At 36.0% G+C, this 17,009-nt stretch overlaps 1 protein-coding gene across 1 annotated transcript in view; it reads right to left on the reverse strand.

Moving 5' to 3' along the window:
• The window catches only part of Vps13a (vacuolar protein sorting 13 homolog A (S. cerevisiae)), a 163,865-nt gene that overhangs the window by 75,508 nt on the left and 71,348 nt on the right, over nt 1–17,009 (reverse strand). The window contains exons 32-35 of the mRNA XM_013018390.1: nt 11,548–11,715; nt 8,987–9,291; nt 6,332–6,479; nt 5,185–5,332 (exon numbers count right to left, since the gene is read on the reverse strand). Coding sequence (XP_012873844.1) covers nt 5,185–5,332; nt 6,332–6,479; nt 8,987–9,291; nt 11,548–11,715 — 769 coding nt within the window. The remainder of the gene's footprint in view (nt 1–5,184; nt 5,333–6,331; nt 6,480–8,986; nt 9,292–11,547; nt 11,716–17,009) is intronic.

Consider the following 17,009-nt stretch of genomic DNA (forward strand, 5'->3'; position numbering starts at 1 on the left):
AAACATGATACACTTCTCCATACAGGCATTTAGCTTCTCTCAACAACAATGGTATTTTGTTAATGTGGAGATCATGCATGATTCTCACTCAGCTTGTTCCCAGGAATGATTTTGATTTCAGTAGTACTGGATTTTGAACTCATTTGCAAGGCAGTCCTCCTCCTACTGGAGCTATGTCTCCAGCTTTTCTTGTTCAGGTTATGTTTGAGATAAGATTGTCGTATTTTTGCCAGGGCAAGCCTGGATAGGAGTCTTTTTATTTATGCTTCTCATCATAACTGGGATGAAGAGCCAGGCACCAGTGGCTCATGCCTGTAACCCTGGCTACTAAGATCTGAGGATTACAGTTCAACAGCCCAGGCAGGAAAGTCTGTTAAACTCTCCTTTCCAATTAACCACCAGAAAACTGGAAGTGGCACTGTGGTTCAAGTGGTAGAGAGCTAGCCTTGAGCTGAAAAGCTCAGGGACAACACCCAGGCCCAGAGTTCAAGCCCCACAACCAACACCACCAACAAAAAAAAGAGTACACACTATTCTAAGCTTTTCCTGTTGAGATGGAGGTCTCATGAACTTTTTGCCCATGCTGGTTCAAGTTAATGATTCTACTGATTTTTGCTAGTGAGTAGCTAGGTGTATAGGCATAAGCCACCACTCCAAGCATGACTTATTTTTAATGCTACTGCAAAGAATATTTTTTTTTGTATTTCAATGTTTTATTGATCTGGCAACTGCAAAATATACAAATTTCTCAAAGGCATCCCTTGTTTGAAAATGTAGCATAGCTTCATCCCAGGTCATTAATTCAGACAAATATATATACAGAAGTCAAAAAAAAAAATCACACACATAAGGCCCCCCCCTAAACCAATTAACAAATGAAACCCAATCTAGACAGCTTTCTATTGTTTAGGCTCCCTTATACATATTAAATAAATAAATAGCACTTCTGCTATCAAAATAATAAAAAAATAATTTTCAAGTATTACAAATGAAAAGATCATTGGTGTGGTTCAGTTTTTCTACTCTCCCAAAGTGAAGAGCTTTGCCCATGATCAATGGAGAATGAGAAACTCACCCAAAAACATATGCAAAGTTAAAGACACTGGTCCCTGTTGTTTTGTTTGCGGAGGTTGGGGAGGAAACCAATAGAAGCAAAAAGTTCCATGACTTAACTACATCAGACTCCTCAAGCCCTCAAAATCAGGTCAAACTGGGCAAAGAATATTTTTAATATAGTCAAATTTTCCCTTAACCTCATTTTTATATTTAATACATTAAGAATTTTTATATCCATGTTCAAGGGGGATACTGGTATATGATATTACTGTCTTCCCTTTATCTGAGTTGAACTTGCCCTTCTAGTTTCTTGAAGAAAATATGTGACCTTTGGTTTTAAACTTATGTATCGGTGGCTATGGATGCATATTTTATAGTTAAAATTTCTTTCCCCATTGGTAAAGTTACATTTCACAAATTTTGATGTTATATGTTTACATCATCACTCACTTTATATGACTTTCTAATTTCCACTTTATTTTTTTTACCCATGAGTTATTTAGTAATTAAATGTCCAAATATTTCAAGCTTTTTTCATATCCTATTGTTATGCATTTTCAATTTAATGTAGCCAAACATTTGATGGATTCCAAAATGATCTATCTTGTGAACATTCCAGAAGTGCTTAAAATGATCTATATGTATTCTGGGCTGGGAAGGTGGCTCAGTGGTAGAGTGCTTGCCTTGCATGCATGAGGCCCTGGGTTTGATTCCTCAGCACAACATAAGCAGAAAAAGCCAGAAGTGATACTATGGCTTAAGTGGTAGAGCACTGGCCTTGAGCTGAAGAACTAAGGGACAGCGCCCAGGCCCAGAGTTTAGGCCCCACAACCATAGGAAAAAAAAAAAAAAAAGACCAAAAACCTGTATTATTCTACAACTACTAGTTGACTGCAGTATTTTTTAAAATATGAACTAGGTCGAGTTTTTTTCAAATCTATTCTAAGTTTTTGTTGTTATTGTTTGTTTATAGCCTATGAATTACTAAACAAGGTGTGGTAAAATAAATCAACTATGATTCTACATATTTCCTTTAGTTCTATCACTAACTGTATATACTTTGAAGCTTTGCTATTAGAGTATAAACAAATTCAAGACAAGTATTATTTGTGAATTAATCAAATAACCAAGTTTGTAAAAAGATATATATGACAATCAGGAGAAACATGAATGCCACATGGGTCTGTTAAGGTTGTAAAGACAGTATAAAAACTTTTAGGGCTGATGTTATGGCTGCATTTTAAAAGTAAATTCCTATTTGCTTATTAGCAAGTCATGATATAATATCTGAGATTCTCTTTAAAATCTAGTGATGTGGAAGAGGAAGAAAGGAAAGTAGCAAGGTAGAGACATTCTGTCTTTTGGTTGATGTGTAGGTATTTTCAAAAGGAAATGGTTAAAAAAATTCATTCAAATCTTTATTTCTTGTTCCGTCAGTTTGGAACATGTTCTCTTCACAATTTAAGCCTTGACTATGTCCTTCACCTGTCCCATCTGCCCAATTTCAGCTTTAGTCAGATGTTTACTTCCATTAAAACTAGTTAGCATTTGCTTTCCTCTTTATATAGTCGTCTTTTTTTGGTCAACCCCTTGTGTCAGGCTTTCAACAGATTACAGCAAGAGAACTGCTCTTCTGCACAGGGCACTCCGTTTGGCACCTACATGGAGGACTTTCCTGTACTGACTATGGATTATTTTTCAAAAAGCACTTCATAGTTTTTATTACAATACTGCCTCTGTAAAGAGACCCCCCACCTTTTCTTACCTTCTATGTAAGGTTTTTGTTTTTGGTCGGTTGTAGGGCTTGAACTCTGGGCTTGGGTGCTGTTCTCACCTTCTAATAATGGCTAATTCAAAATTTATTCTACTTTGGTTCTGCACCATGGTTTAGTAAGAAATTTAAGAACAGAAAGTCTTACTTTCCGTGCCACTTACATAATATAGTTAATTCTTCAACACATACATTATGTAGAATTTATGCTTTTTCTTTCTCTTTCTTCTCTCTTAGTAGAGTATCAGGGCACAGACTCAGATCCTTGTGCATGCTAGGCAATGCTCTCTACTGTTGAACTGTATCAACTTCATCTCCAGAATTTTTTTCCTAACACATTATTCCATTTAGCTTTTTTTCCCTCTTCTGCTAATTTTTGTTAATTTGTTCATTTATTTGGGAGAGAATATGAAGGTATTTGAATAAGCTTAAAGTCACTGTATGATGGCTGGGCCATGTATATAAAATACTAGATTCAAAGTCATGTTGCTTAGCATTTTGAAGTATTATCCCATTGTTTTAAGTCATCTAGCCATTTCATATTATCAGTTTTGATAAAGTAACAATTACAACAAAACTAATAATCTAGTCTTTCCCCTATTCCCCAAGCAGGAAGCCTATTTTTTGCTGCAATTTCTTTTGTCAAATTTTTACAATATATCTTTTCAAGTCCTGATATTTCATAACAATATATTTGCATAGAGAACCTCAGTTTACTCAAACTGTTTGAAACTTACTACATCTAAAAGCTGGCTTCAATATTTACTTAGGTATGAAGTTATAAAAGCTTTTTCTCCTTTTTCTTATATTATTCTAGAACTGAGTCTAATGAACAAAAGCATCACTTAAATTTATCTCTTTTTTTCAAATATGTTTTTTTATTTTGGTTTCCCCTGTATGTGATGGAACACTACTTCAACAATATGTTCAATATTCTACCACTATGATGTTTTATTTCCAAGTTTCAGCTATTATATTTTTTGGTTGTGGGGAAGGTGCAGGTATTGGAAAGATTCATTTCCTGTCTTTTCCTCTCAACAAAATCCTTTTAAGTATTAGAAGTTTCTTGTTTATGTGCACATGTGCATGTTTTCCGTTTTTTGAGAGTCTCACTATGTAGCCCTGGTTGGCCTGAGACTCATGATCTTCCCAAAGTCCAAGGATTATAGGCATTACCACATCTAACTAGGGTGAGCTTTTGTTTTCCTTTTTTCTGTTCAATTATTTCATTCAGAAAACGTTCTCTTTACCTTTGTTACTTCATGTTTTGATTATTTTATCTGATCATTTATTCTTAACAATAAAGGTCAATGGTACAAATGGGGCTGTTAGAATTTTGTAAATGTTAAAGTTGTGTAGTATCTCAGAGTTTTACAAAGTTAGGTATTAAAGATTAAGTCTCTCTTTAAAGCTGATAGATTTGGGGAATCTACTAAAAATTGAGGGTAACTTTTCTTGTGTGTCTCAAAATCATCTTATCAACACTAATTCAAGTCTCCATTGCTGGTACTGAACTAAGAACCCAGCCATTGTCCACATATGACCCTCGATCCAACAATAGAAAAGCTGCATTCTAAGTTACTTTTCTATTTTTTTCCATCCATTCATCCATCATTTCTGAATACTTGTAAAACCCTATCATCTACAATGATTACCCGCTCGTTACACCTCTCATATGACATTTCCAATAACACTACAAAATGTTCCATTTGGAATGTATCTTGCACAAGGAGAGTTGGGAAATCAAGAATACTAAAAATTTGTTACAACAGGACTAGGAACTTTGATTTTAAAAAGTAAAAGAGTAACAGGTAAAATGAGATAAATTAGAAAAATTTATAAATTCTATTTGTCAAAAATAGACAAATATTTGAAAAGAAATGAGGAAGGAAGGAAAAAGGAGTAGGCAAGAGACATGAAGGAAGCAGAGAAAGGTGTACTTGACTGAGGATTAAGAACACAACTCCTAAGGAATTATACCATACTTCAATTAATACATGTGCGTACACTTGACTATAACCCTATGTGTGTCTGCTTGTATGTTTATAAATTAGATCTAGCTCATAGTCCAAAAAATGAATAATAAGAAATTGAAACTTGAAAGGTTTGGAGGGAAGGGCAAGGAGAGTGGAGAGAGAAAGTGAATAGAGAAAGGAAGGGAGGAGAACATGCAGTAATAATATTTAACGGATATCCCATGAAACTAGGAAAAATGAGGGAGGGGTCAGTGAGAGAATGGGGAGGAATAACCAAAAATGTGACAGCAACCAAGAGGTGATGCACTTGTAAACTGATTTTTTAAATGGTAAGCTCTTTGTACAACTAAAGACAAATAAATAAATAAATAAAAGACATACCTGCTGTATTGTATGACTCACTTGTGACTCCACTAGAAACACCACTTTGGTCTTTAACTACAGCAGGAGCAGCATTGGCATTTTCATGCCGTAAATTGCCATGTAATGTTTTAAAAATAGTTGTCAAATCTTCTTGACTAAGAATGAACTATTAAAATGAAAAAAGATATGTGTTCACAGTCCTACTTACTGTACTTGAAATTTCTTGCACAGTAATGTACTCAATAATACCTTATGTAACTGTAACCCCTCTGTATATCACCTTCACAATAAAATTTAAAAAATCCTGCACAGAGAAATTTAAGTCTGCTTTCAGTCTTCAACAAAACCAATTTTTAAAGTATTGAAATTTTTAACTCAACAGTAAGCTTTCCAAGTGATCATGGGACCTCTAGTAGCTTATGAAAAACAGAACTGAATTAGATGCCAGTACCGGGCAGCTAAAGATGATGAGCTATGTGGTGCCAATGCACCACATTGGCCAGCCTTGTAAACCTTTCATCTTTGTCATTTAACTATCAGACTGTTTTAGTTAGCAACCACTTTTTAAAAGTTTATAGAAAGGGCAACAATTGTAACTTTATGTCTCTGTATTCTTTTTGACTGACTACTGAACATTTCAGACTATGACCAATTCTTGCCTTAACCATGGTAAGTTCTACAAAGTTTGAGAAGATTGCATTGCTTATCAACATTATCTCCAATTTAGCACAAGGATTAGCACCCAGGAGACATGCAAATATTTGTTAAAAGAATCAAGAATGTTAATTTCTAGTTAATAAGGCACTATTTTAATTCTTTTTCTATCTGCCCCATCTTCCCACTTTTTTGAGGAGGTGATACTAAGGACAGACCAAGATCTCACACATTCAGGCAAGCATTCTGCCATTATGCTACCCCCATAGTCACTTTTGTCCATGCTGGCCTTGAACCTGAGATCCTCCAACCTCAGCATGCCTCCCAAGTAAACTGGGATAACAGCAAATATAAGTAGCATCACACCTGGTTGCTGTCATTTAAATTAAATGACAGTTAAATAATCATAAGCCAGGTAATTGATATATAAATTCTACAGAAGTTTTTAATGTCTCCAAATAATTATTTGTCAACAAACAAAACAAAAATACAAAAGCATCAAGAAAGTTACCTCCATAGGTTTTAGCTGAGCATTTACATTAAAACAAGGGACTTCCTGGTACCAACCCCAGGATAAATTTCTCTCAACAATCACTTCAAGATTTAAAGGCAGTAGTAGATCCAGTACTTCCTGGTATGCATCATTAATAAATTGAGACCTATTGGTAGAAATCAAATTGCTTTGAAGTATTTATCATAAATTTTCAGATAGGAAGAAATAAAAGGTAAAAGACTAATGTATCATTATACACAAAATAGTAGAAATCAAGAAACTTTTGGTATAAAGAGAAAAATAGTCTTTTATGTCTCCCATTAGAAACCTAAGTAACTTTCTCTAATCGCAAGTGTTCCACATTGAAGAAAAACTCTTTTGTGTATGTGCATACCCACTCGCACCAGTCCTGGGGCTTGAACTCAGGGTCTGGGCACTGCCCCTCAGCTTTTTTGCTCAAGGCTAGTGTTTTATCACTTGAGCCACAGTTCCAGCTTTTTTAGTGGCTAATTGGAGGTAAGAGTCTCAAGGACTTTCTTGTCTGGGCTGATTTTGAAACATGATGCTCAGATCTCAGCCTCCTGAGTAGCTAGCATTACAGGCGTGAGCCACCAGCTCATTCTATTTTAAGACAAAATCCTATTTTACCATATGATAAAATATATCAAAACTACAAAATTGTAACAAAAATTCTTAAAATGAGAACTATTATTTATATCACTTATAAATAAACATGATATAAGGACTCAATTTTTTTTTGTGCCAGAACTGGAGCTTGAACTCAGGACCTCCAACTTTTCCTTGACTTTTTGGGTCACAATTAGCATTCTACTACTTATTTAAGCCATACTTCCAGGCAGGCTTTCCACTGCTTAACTGTAGATGGAGTCTCACAGACTTTTCTGCCTAGGCTAGCTTTAAACCACTATCCTCCAGGTCTCAATCTGGGTATCTAGAATTACAGGCATGAGCCACCAGCATCCAATATAAAAACATTTTAATTCATGGTACTAGATATAATAGAATACCACATTTACCCTTACTTTATGAGAAACAAAATTCTGTCATATGAAAGCTTTGTTTCTGTGGGTCAAAATTGCTCAATATATTTAACTTCATATTCATCTAAACCAAATTTTCATTTATAAAAAGAGGAACGATACTCAGGAAAAGAAGAAACTTTAGGTCACTCATTAACGTCTTTCAAAGATGTGACAAAGAAACCTGCTGTTGTTACAATCTCACATATTAAATGTTTACAAAAATATACTTATGTTTTAAATGTAACAAAACCTTACTCTAGGGTTTGAAGATATGACTGTACAACTTCAGTTATCATTTACTTAATAGGAGAGTGCTACAGGAGTCATGGGTATCTCAGAATGTATGGTGGCAAAGTCATTCATGGATGGACTAGGAAATGACACTAAATTTAATCACAATGATACTTGCACACTCTCCACTTCATGGTAATAAATTACAGAAATCTAAAAACCCTGCAATATTGAATATGCAAGTTTAATGTCTAGGCAACATAACAAATGGCTAACATTAAGTCATTTCATCAGCCTTCTGTTACTAAAAATGCTTCCTATTTTTCACTTTAAAAAATACTTGTAATAAGATCTGTATAAATATCTTTGGCTAAATCTCTCTAGATAAACTTTCTTGCATATGCAGGAGTTTGAAGCCAGGGGCCTTGCCCTTGCTCAGCTTGTTCACTCAGCTGGGGCTATGCCATGCCTCCAGCCTGGCTCTTTGGTGGTTATTTTTGAAGATGGAATCTACCAAACTTTTCTGCCTGGGTTCACTTTAAACTGTTGAGCCTCTGATCTCAGCCTCCAGAATAGCTAGGATTATAGGCGTGAGCCACGAGCTCAGGGAGGAAAAACCCTTCTTAGTCATTATATTCAATATCTAAGAATAAGAACTCATGATATAGCATAAGTAAAAGGTGCAATAAGACATAATATGATAAAATGACAGGTGAAAGAGAGATACAAGGAGAGAAATTTAAAAGTTGTAACACTACAGCTTACATTACAAAAGAAGTATTTCAAATAAATCATCTCAGCTTCCACCTAAGGAAACTCAGAAAAAGAGCAAAACTGAACCTACAGCAGGAAGAAATAATATTAAATATAAATCATCACAAGAGAAACCGGAAAAATACAAAAAGCAATAATATCAAAAGCTGGTTCCTTAAAACCAATAAAGTGGATGAGTCTAATTAAACTGTTCAGTACAAAGGCATAAATTACAAATATTAGGAAGACAGAGGTGACATCATTAAACACTTTCATGACTAATAAGGAAATATTCTTAACAACTAAATGTTAATAAGAATAAATATTTTGTAGTCAATTATTTCAAAATGATTTGCTTCAAAAATTCAAAGCTGACAAAATATACTGGGTGATACTGTACATTACAACTTACGAACAACTACAAAAACAGAATATATTTCTTCAATAATGTTAATAGTTTTGCAGTTTCCAAATATTTTCTAGATTTTTAGAAAATAGAATTGTAATTCATGTTGATAGAAAAAAAACTTGGGTATAGAGCCACAAAATTAAATAGTTAAAACAAAATCCTAGTATAAACAGAATACTCAAGATACTCAAGCCTTAATGTAAAAATTAAGATAGTATACAGTCATGAAAAGCTTACCTGTATAGTCTCATTTCACTCAGTTTTATTGTTATTAAATCAATAACAGGTGGGGGATTGCACTGGCTCTCTGCTACCATCGTAAACACATTTGTCATTGTAATCAGTCCAAAATCAGCAACAAAAACATTTTGAGAAACTGGAGACTGTGGAATGACAACTACTGGAGCTTTGATGTTAACATCTAATGCCAATCTGGAACTCCTTTGCGTCAGTTCCTTAACACCAGTTGCAGCCATTTCTGCTGCCTGAACAGTTGCTTCAGCCAATGCTTGTTTAGCTGCTTGAAAATTATCTATAAAAGCCTGTAAGAAGATAGAATTATATTCTGTATATTGCCATTAGTACACTTATTAAATTATTTTAATGCTATAGTTTTACCTACATAAGCATTGGTACAACCAAGTATTGTTTATTCAAAGTGTGATGATCATGTTAAATCTTAACTTCCTGCTATTAAAATTCTGAGAAACACACACAAAGGTCTTGATTGGGGAAAAAAAAAATCTAGTTCCTGGACAAAGCAAAGTAAGTATAAACAATAGGTCCCACTTCCCTATAGAAATAGTCTGTTTATAATACTTTTGAAAAAATTATAAAATATTATAAAACTGTAACCAACCTGTCTATACATCACATTGAAAATGAAAAATGATAAAAATATGAAAAGAAAAAACATGAGAGCAAAAAACCAAAAAATATTTAAGAACTAAGACATATGTTCTAATTTTAAAATTCTAGAAAATACCTTGTGACATAAAATACAACTACCTGGATTTATACTTAACATGTTCAGAGAAAAAGTAACATTTCATTTTAGTAATTTTTACATAAAAGACAAGAGGGTTGGGTGATATGTTTATCAGAAATAAGAGTAAATAAGACAAATAAGCCTGACTTACCTTGTTCTGTGTACAAAAAGACTTCAAGGTTACAGGAAGAAAAACCTCACAATAACATCAATTTAAAAGACCACAGGAACTTACAATCAAGTAAAAAAATCTCCAAATAATAGAAGGCTCCACAACCCCAAATATACACAGGTAAATAACCTCCTTGCTTATAAATGCCCTCCTTGCTTATAAATATTGTCACACTTAGTGGGTGCCGGTGGCTCATGCCTATAATCCTAGCTACTCAGGAGGCTGAGATATGAGGATCACGGTTCAAAGCTAGCCTGGGCAGAAAAGTCCGTGAGACTCTTATCTCCAATTAACCACTAGAAAACTGGAAGTGGCACTGTGGATCAAGTGGTAGAGCACTCGCCTTGAGCTGAAGAGCACAGGGACAGTGCCCAGGCCCAGAGTTCAAGCCCCACGACCAACAACAACAACAAAAAGTCACATTTGACCTACTTATTAACTGGATTTGATTATCCAGTTTATAACTAATAATTAAGACAGTACTTTAAAAAGCATTTTTCTAGTATGTGCTAGGCTCTAGATGCAATCACTAGCCTTTGTTTTTTGTTTACTAGTGACATCATAAAAAAAAATCACACTTAGAGATTAAGAGTAACAACAGACAACAAGGAAAAAAGAGAAAAATAAGCTAGGTACTGGCTGCTCATGCCTGTAGTTCTAGCTACTCAGGAAGATTACAGTCTGAAGCCAGCCTGGGTGGAAAAGTCCTCATCAGACTCTGATCTCCAATTTACTCAAAAAACAGAGGTGGCGCTGTGGCTCAAAGTGCTCTGTAGATTGCTACCCTTGAGCACAAAGGGGCTAAGGGTCAGCGCCCAGGCCTGGAGTTCAAAGCTCCAGAACTGACCGCCACCCTTCCCCCCAAAAGAGAGAAAGAGAGAGAGAAACACAAACAGTCAGGTGCTGCTGGCTCACATCTGTAATTCTTAGCTACATAGGAAGCTGAAATCTTGAGAATCAGTTTGAAGCCAGTCCTGGCATCTCAAAAACAACCAGCAAAAAGTAGTGCTGAAGGGCTGGGAAAGTAGCTCAGTGGTGGAGTGCTTGCCTTGCAAGCATGCGGCCCTAGGTTCGATTCCTCAGCCCCACATAAGCAGAAAAAGCCGGAAGTGGTGCTGTGGCTCTAGTTGAAGAGCACCGGCCTTGAGCTGAAGAGTTAAGGGACAGCCCCCAGGCCCAGAGTTCAGGCCCCACAACCAACAACAACAACAAAAAGGTAGTGCTGAAGATATGGCTCAAGTGAAAGGAGTGCTAGTGAAGCAAGCAAGCTGAGGAACAGAATGAATCACTGTGCTCAAGTCTCAGTATTAACAACAAGGAAAAAGAACCCTATGAAAAACAGAACTTCAAATGCAGGAGACCCAGAGTGGAGTCATAAAGGGTCTGAACCTAATTCCTTGAACGCTGAATATATTCATGTTAATGTATAAATATATTTTTAATTACATTTTCCCATGTGAAAATGTTCTAACATTTTTACAAATGTTACACAAATAATGAACTGAAACAGTTGCTATAAATGCTACCCAGTAAACTATTTAACATTAAAAAATCAAAGGGATATTTTCCATTTATGCTTAACATACAGAACCATCCTTTTCAATAAGCATAAAAAGGAAAATTTGTCAAAATACTTACCAATACAGAATACAGAAATTTTGTGACAAACACTACTTCAATGCATCCAACAGTTAGGAGAATTTTAATGTCCACAATATTCATATCTGTGTATGCAGAGCCAGCAGTGGCATCCGTGTAAGAAACCATTTTGAAGCTGAAAACTTCTTTGCCAGTGATATAAACAGCCTAATGAGAGAAAATCACTATTGCAATAATTTTTGAAGTAATGTGTATTCAAGCCAAAGTAAAACAAAGCAAATAAAATAAGAAAACATGAACCCCATCTGAAAATTCTACCGGATATTCAAGCCAGTATAAGCAAGGCTTATTATTAATTATAAATGCTTTATAAGAAACTAGCTATATTTTCAAATTATTGGTGGAAGTTCCATTTGTAGGTCATAAAATTAAGCTAGTAAGTTTAGCCCAGCTACTTTTTTAAAAAATAGAAAGCAAAAAATACGCACTTTCACTTTGAGTTTATACCTTTACGCTAAGCCATCATATAAACATATCTCCACCCAAGTTCAAAGTCTGGAAAAACATTATGTGTACAACTTACTAAAAGCACCTTCTCATTTTTTTGGAAGGATGTGGAGTTTTCCAGATTGTTCCAAGGGACCTCGTCCCTATTTCTAAGCTTTTCATTTCCTTTGGAAAGAGTCATCTTAATTGCCAACCAGGAACTGCCTATAGTGGCTTAAAACTTCAAGCCCTGTAATACTAGTTTAAAATGGAAGAGACTATACGGAGACTTCAACTTTGGAATATGGGCATAGTACTTAGTTTAGAGGTTTTTTAAATTAAACTCTAGAGGAACAGGGAGCTGAAAATCCAATAGCAAGCAAATCAGTTCCAATTTCAGAAACAAGAACTCCTAGAAACCAAAAGTATGAGGGACTTCTGAAGACTGAGGCACAAGATGGGACAGTTCTCCCTCTACTACTGATACACAAAGCTGAAGGAAGAGCTCATTCAAATCCCTAGCAAGAAATAACTAGATAAACTATGACAGCTTTCCTTAACTCCATTGGAACAAAGTATCCTAACATCAGGGAGTAGAAGACAAAGCAGCCAGGTACCACAAAAGTGAGGCAAGAATAATTCAGCTAAATGATTTTCCAAAGCCATGGGAGTCACAAACACAAGAGTAGTACACACAGTTTCAGGCGCTTCATGAGCAAATGCTGGGAACTCATGAGAAAGATGGTGGTAAGGGGGAAAACTAGTATAGAAATTTCCTTGAAATTTCCTATGTAAAAGAAAAGGCTGGGAGTGTGCTTGCCTAGCATGCATGAAGCCCTGAGTTCGATTTCTCAGTACCACATACACAGAAAAAGCTGGAAGTGACACTTGGCTCAAGTGGTAGAATGTCAACCTTGAGCAATAGAAGATCAGGGACAGTGAGTGACCAGGCCCTGAGTTCAAGCCCCAGGACTTTCAGAAAAGAAAGCCTTATTTTCAGAAAAGGCCCAAAGTATCATCAGGATTATTAAGCCAGCTGTGAGTTAAAGAGCCACGTGAGAGCCTGAGGTTGTAGAGTTCAAGTTCAAGTATATACTCATCCATGCGCACATACACAGACACCCACAGGATTCATATGACCATCTCAATCAATACAGAAAAAGCCTTTGACAAAATCTAAAATTTGTAGGATACATCTAGAGCATTACTTAGTGGAATTATTTATACCAATAAATACTTAAATAGAAAGCACTCAACTCAAATCAGTAAACTAATGCTACCTCTTAGGAAGAGTTTATTAAATCCAAAGAAAGCTGAAGGAAATAAAAAAGGTAAAATCAAAGATAAATAAAATAAAAAACAGAACATTCAACGAAACAAAAAGTTTGGTGTTTTAAAGGGTCAATGAAAAGAGTGTCTACTGAGAATGATCAAAAGAAAAAGGCAGAAATCCTACTCCATGCAAAGAAGGAATCAGACTCAAGTTCCTTCCACTTATGACACTATGGGTAAAAAAATATAGGGACAAAAACAGAATAATGATTTTTCAGGTGGTAAAAAGACGGAAAAATAAAGCAAAAAGGCCATAAATTTTTGGGCATCACAGACACATTGTACATCATTAGGAGCCAGAAGTTGCATAATCTATCAAAACTCATCAAACTATGAACTGAAATGAGTATATTTTACAGCAAATGTGTATGAATAAACTGACCTTTAACGCATGATAACGCATGAAAAAAATCTTAATCAAGAATTGAATACAAAGGCTACTGAAGTCCCTACATCTTACCAAGAAGACAAACATCTTTCTGTTCCAAGGCCTGTGTAGTTACCATTTCCTCTACCAGGAATGTTCTTTCCAAGGGCTCACACCCAACCATTCAGATTTCTGTCAAGTGTTTCTTTTACAAAGGGGCATTGTACTACTCAAGTTATTATCTCATGTATTACCTAATCATTTCAAACCCAGTGTTTTCAAAGCACTTAACCACTCCTCATATTATTTCTGACTTCTATTTATCCCATGAGGAAAGAAGCTTTCTTTCACTACTATATTATCTCAAATTCTGTTAGATTGCTTAAGAAAAATTGGAGCATCTTCTGTATTGAGAGATTAGCACAATACAGAGTTTAGAACAGAGAAGACAGAAACAGCATACTAGCTGAGTGCCAATGGCTCATGCCTTGCTACTCAGTAGAGTGACATCTGAGGATTAAAATTTGAAGTCAGCCCAGACAGGAAAGTCTATGAGACTTTTTTTTTGGGGGGGGGGGCAGTCATGGGGCCTGAACTCTGGGCCTGGGCGCTGTCCCTCAGCTCTTCAGCTCAAGGCTAGCACTCTACCACTTGAGCCACAGCCACTAACGGCTTTTTTCTTTTTGCTTATGTGGTGCTGAGGAATCGAACCCAGGGCCTCATGCATGCAAGGCAAGCACTCTACACGGAGCCACCTTCCAGCTCCTATGAGACTCTTATCTATAGTTAAGCATTAAAAAAGACAAAGTGTAACTTTGGCTCAAGTGGTAGATCAAAAAAGCTCAGGGACAGTGCCCAGGCCCAGAGTTCAAGCCCCAGAAATGGTGCGCATGCGCATGCATACGCGCGCACACACACCTCTAAAAAACAGACATTTACATAAAAATTTGTGAAGAGAAAAAGAAACCCTTCTATATCCTTCAATTAGTTTTCCAGGTGGCTTGTCAGTATTAACATTCACAATCTTCACAAGAAAAATGACTCACCTAACAGGAAAAAACCTAATATCAATGTGTAAAACTATAAAATTGACAAATCAGTGCCCATATAACTACTGCACAACTACCTGTCCAAAAATCTTATCCACAATTCTATAATCAGTTCTAAATATAGCAGGACCTTAGAACAGAAAGAAAATTTTCATCAGAAAGGTCATCAGCAACACCAGACTAAGCTAGAGTAATGAATTTTAAATCATCAAGGAATGAAAATCAAAGCTAAGGACTTAAAATCTAGTAAAAATGCTAGGCAAATATAAATGTCAGGAAACAACATTCCAGGAATAGTGCTCTTACAAGCCCTTAGAAATCTACAAAAGAATGATCGTTTTCTGGGGATCTATTCCATGACAGAATGTTTGCTTAGTGTATGTGGGAACACTGGTTTGATCCTACTTGCACACATATATGCACACACAATGTAGAATGAACTTTAAGAAGCAACAACGATTCACAGTATCAGCATAAAAACTAGTGAAGTCTTCCTTTAAAAAAATGAAGAAAAAATTTAAATCTTATTTTACAATACCACTGAAATAACTGTGTCGTAAATTTGTCTAACACCATTGCTGCTTTAATAAGAATAACCACTTTTCAGCTTGCTAGACATTAAAATGCAGTCTTATCCCATTACTGTTGCCTAGGTAAAACTTCCTCTCTCTCTCGTGATTCTGCACAACAATGAACCAAAGCCCAACACAGCTCCCAGTTATTAACCAACCACAATAAAACCTAATAACCAGACCACAGACATGTAAATAAATTCCCTACCTTTATATTTTCTTGGCATTTCCAATCCACAAACCCCTTGGGGAAAGCTGAGGGCTATTGATATTTTATTGTAAAGGTGATGTACAGAGGGGTTACAGTTGTATCAGTAAGGCAATGAATACATTTCTTATCAACGTTACCCCCTCCCTCATTCAGAAACTTTTAAATAAAAGTGGAGGCCCCTAAGTCTTCTATACTCCTTTTACCTTTTCTCTCCCTTCCCTCATCCATTACGGTTTCCAAGTGCCTCCAGAGACCCCACCGGCCTCCCTTGTAAACACCTTCTTCTTTCATCTGCAGAATGTGTTCCTCATGTGTCTTTCCAATGCATTTGTCTTACTTTCCCAGTACACTCATACCTAGACAGTGGCTTTCTTGGCTTATGGGCACTCTTCAGACAAACCTTATGGCTAAATTAGAGGAAAGCACAACAAATGGTAAGAAGGAAGAATGAAGAAAGAAGGGATGGGAACAAAACTAAGAAAAGTTTTCATAAATAAAACCTGGCTGATTGCCATATATCATCTAGAGTATTTCTAAATCTATTTATGTATCTTTTTTCTTGCCAAATTCTAAATGCTTACTTCCTGAGACTGAACAGTTTTTCTGATCTGACAATTTGATATTCTCTTCTATATACCACTCTACATAGATGACTCATTATTCAGGCACTGTCTGTCCAATTCTACCACAGTATCTAGTCTACTTCTCTCCATGCAGTACACCAAATGTCTACCTTTCAATAACTAACCATGCAGTTCAAAGGATTCTCTTAACATAATACATGCATGACAATCACTGACTTAAAAATGTCCAATTTGTTACCAAGCATTGCAGCCTCCTCCTTTGGTTTACCCTTCACTTCCCTTCCCAGCCTCCCCCCTCCCCCCCAATCCCAACCCTTCTCCTTCCCCCCCCTTCCCCTCCCCCCTGAACCGACTTTGTAAAGCTTGTTTTGGACATGACAACTTATACTTCTCGTTGTTGCATCAGGTCCACCTGTATCCTTAAACAACTGTTTTTCCCCCGCTGCCCATGTAATTGTAACCCCTCTGTACAGTATGTTCACAAATAAAATAAAATAATTAAAAAAAATAAAAAAAGAAATGTACTCACTATCTTGCCCATGTAATTGTAACCCCTCTGTACAGTATGTTCACAAATAAAATAAAATAATTAAAAAAAATAAAAAAAGAAATGTACTCACTATCTTGCCCATGTAATTGTAACCCCTCTGTACAGTATTTTCACAATAAAAAATTATTAAAATTTAAATTTAAAAAAAAATGTCCAATTTGGACTGGGAAGGTGGCTCAGTGGTAGAGTGCTTGCCTTGCATGCATGAAGCCCTGGGTTTGATTCCTCAGCACAACATAAGCAGAAAAAGCTGGAAGTGGCGCTGTGGCTCAAGTGGTAGAGTGCTCCCCTTGAGCTGAAGAGCTGAGGGACAGTGTCCAGGCCCAGAGTTCAGGCCCAATGAATGACAA

This window comes from Dipodomys ordii, unplaced genomic scaffold, assembly GCF_000151885.1.
Source record: "Dipodomys ordii isolate 6190 unplaced genomic scaffold, Dord_2.0 Scaffold40, whole genome shotgun sequence".
NCBI classification, from domain to species: Eukaryota; Metazoa; Chordata; class Mammalia; order Rodentia; family Heteromyidae; genus Dipodomys; species Dipodomys ordii.